This window comes from Penaeus monodon, chromosome 13 (assembly GCF_015228065.2).
Source record: "Penaeus monodon isolate SGIC_2016 chromosome 13, NSTDA_Pmon_1, whole genome shotgun sequence".
NCBI lineage: Eukaryota > Metazoa > Arthropoda > Malacostraca > Decapoda > Penaeidae > Penaeus > Penaeus monodon.
The window spans coordinates 11,765,555-11,767,884 of record NC_051398.1 but is presented as its reverse complement, the minus strand read 5'-3'; the positions used below and the strand labels follow the sequence as shown (position 1 = coordinate 11,767,884).

The 2,330-nt window shown below is 44.6% G+C and overlaps 1 protein-coding gene across 4 annotated transcripts in view; it reads left to right on the top strand.

The window, feature by feature from the left end:
* Window positions 1-272: 272 nt before the first annotated feature.
* Window positions 273-2,330, top strand: part of LOC119580132 — a 12,509-nt gene continuing 10,451 nt past the window's right edge. The window contains exon 1 of one of the 4 annotated variants that reach the window (XM_037928089.1): window positions 273-991. Coding sequence is in view for 2 of the 4 variants with exons in the window: in XM_037928087.1 (XP_037784015.1) it covers window positions 569-688 (120 nt within the window). In the remaining 2 variants the exon portion in view is untranslated. The remainder of the gene's footprint in view (window positions 992-2,330) is intronic. The other 3 variants (XM_037928090.1, XM_037928088.1, XM_037928087.1) reach the window with 3 other exon arrangements.

The window sequence follows — 2,330 nt, the reverse complement described above, 5'->3', positions numbered from 1 at the left end:
TCAAAATCGCTTGCAGAGAACAACTTAACTGCATAAACGGTTTTAGCGTAAATAGCTCGTGACATCACGGCCAATCATTGTCACTTCCTTAGAAATGCGCTTTACTTTTAATTCATTTCAGTATAATAATTTCTCTCAAATTATACCGAAATATGTATTTATTAAATTATTATTGTGTAAATATCCCATGCGTTCCTTATTATTATGTACGAATTACTCGTTACATCTGGTAACAAGAATTTGCCGGTAGATGGCTACCTGCGCAACCATCTACCGGCAAATTTGACAGTTCTGTTGTCAGACTCGCGTTTCAGAAGTGAAGTTTGTTTACAGTGGTACTTGTGTTTCCGAATTCTTTTCCAATAATACGGTGAAAACGAAATGTAAATGGCATTGTCACGATTTTATGCAAGCTTAAAGGCCAAGGTATGATTTGCGATATAAACAAAAAGGAACTGGAAGACAAAATCACAAGATAATCTGGTTCTTGGGAGTAGTTACCTACAGGATGCCGTGATGTGCAATTTATGTGGAGCTACTTTTCAGATGTGACTCGGAAATAAGGGCAATGATTCGTAACAACTCTGATTTAGTCAAATTAGAGTCGCGTGCCTATTCACTGAGAGCATTTGCGACAATCTGCCAGTTTTTGGATATACGGCACCAAAATGTGCAAGCAAAGAAAGAGGTGAGAATCCTTGCTGTGCTTACGGAGCCTGGGCTTTAGGGCATTTGAAAATTGCTTACCAAGACTGTGATAGGGTGCCACGTATTGTCCGAAACTGGTAATTTAGCGAGTTTCAAAGAAAAACTAGAAACCTATCTGTTCGCTGTGTTATGATAGAATTATTGCGAACTTCAGAAATTATTGTCGTGCGAGTTATCATCAGGGGAGGGAGTCCCGTGGAGCACTAAATTCAGTGAAGTCAGTAACCGTGATCCAACTACAGAGTTTCATCACCTTCCCAAGTACACTTCCCTCCATCTTAAGGTAAACTCAGTGTCTGTTTATAAATGTACACAGTACTGTAATAGATTAAGCAGTTGGGTAGGAAATACGGGGGTTGGGAAGAGGCTAGGTTTATACGGCGAATGGGAGGGGTCCGGGCTGGCTCCCCGACCAGGGAAATACGGCGATCGGGAGGGGGGGTCCGGCCTGACGAGTTGGAGAGTGGACTTACTCCGGAGCTCGAGTTGAAGTAAAGGATGTTAATTGAAAGTCTAATCGCAGTCTTATCGGATTCAGATCGGTCTTTTCCATGTAAATTGTTCGAATACAGTAGAGAGAGTTTTGTTGCCCAAGCCTTGAGGTAAATGAGGCGGAACTACGGAGAGGGGAAAGGAGAGGGAGAAGAAGTAGAGGGAGAGGGAGAGGAAGATCTAGGCTTGATAAAATCATAGTGAGAGAGAGAAAACGAGAAAGAGAAAACGAGTGAGAAAAAGAAAATTAGAGAGAAACGAGGGAAAACCAGAGAGAGAAACGAGGGAAAACCAGAGAGAGAAACGAAGGAAAACCAGATAGAGAGACGAGGGAAAACCAGAGTGAGATACGAGAGAGAGAGAGAGAGAGAGAGAGAGAGAGAGAGAGAGAGAGAGAGAGAGAGAGAGAGAGAGAGAGAGAGAGAGAGAGAGAGAGAGAGAGAGATAAACGGGAGAAAAAAGGAGAAAACGAGAACAAGAATAGAGAGTACGCAATGACCGTACGCATACCTTTAATCTCAGTTGCAAGGATCCTGAGTAGAACACAGCTTTCCCTTGTCATCAGTTTGTGTGTGTGTGTTAGTGTATGTGTCCGTACCAGTGTATATATGAATCCTTCACATCCCAAGCCGGTCGTGGATGATGAATCTAATCCTTCCTGTTTATGCCCAACGTCGGGAGATCGACCAGATATCACGCCCATCGTTGGCCCCGCCCCCTTAATACCCCTATCCCCCCCACCCCCTACTCTCACCCGTTGCTAGGTCACTGTTCTCTGTCGTGCGGCGAGGTCCTAAGGGCCCCCGTCTTAAAGATAGCGAAGGCCTCATTTAGGTAAGATAACGTGAGCGCGTTTCACTTAGGAATCTTTTGCAGAGAGTGACGTCACTATACACCTCTACACAACGCTATAGTCCGGTAGATACGGCCAATACGCTGCGCCCTTCTCTCCTTCCCTCTCCATTAATGCGCATGACCATTAGCGTAATGGAGAGAGAGAAGACCCATTTCGACCTGTTTGGCCGCAAATGAACGGCTGACGTATATTTACGTGGTTACCTGACGTGTTTCATGCCAGGTTCACCCTAGGTGACCGCCCGCCTTATGTCATGTGCGAGGAAGTGAATGTG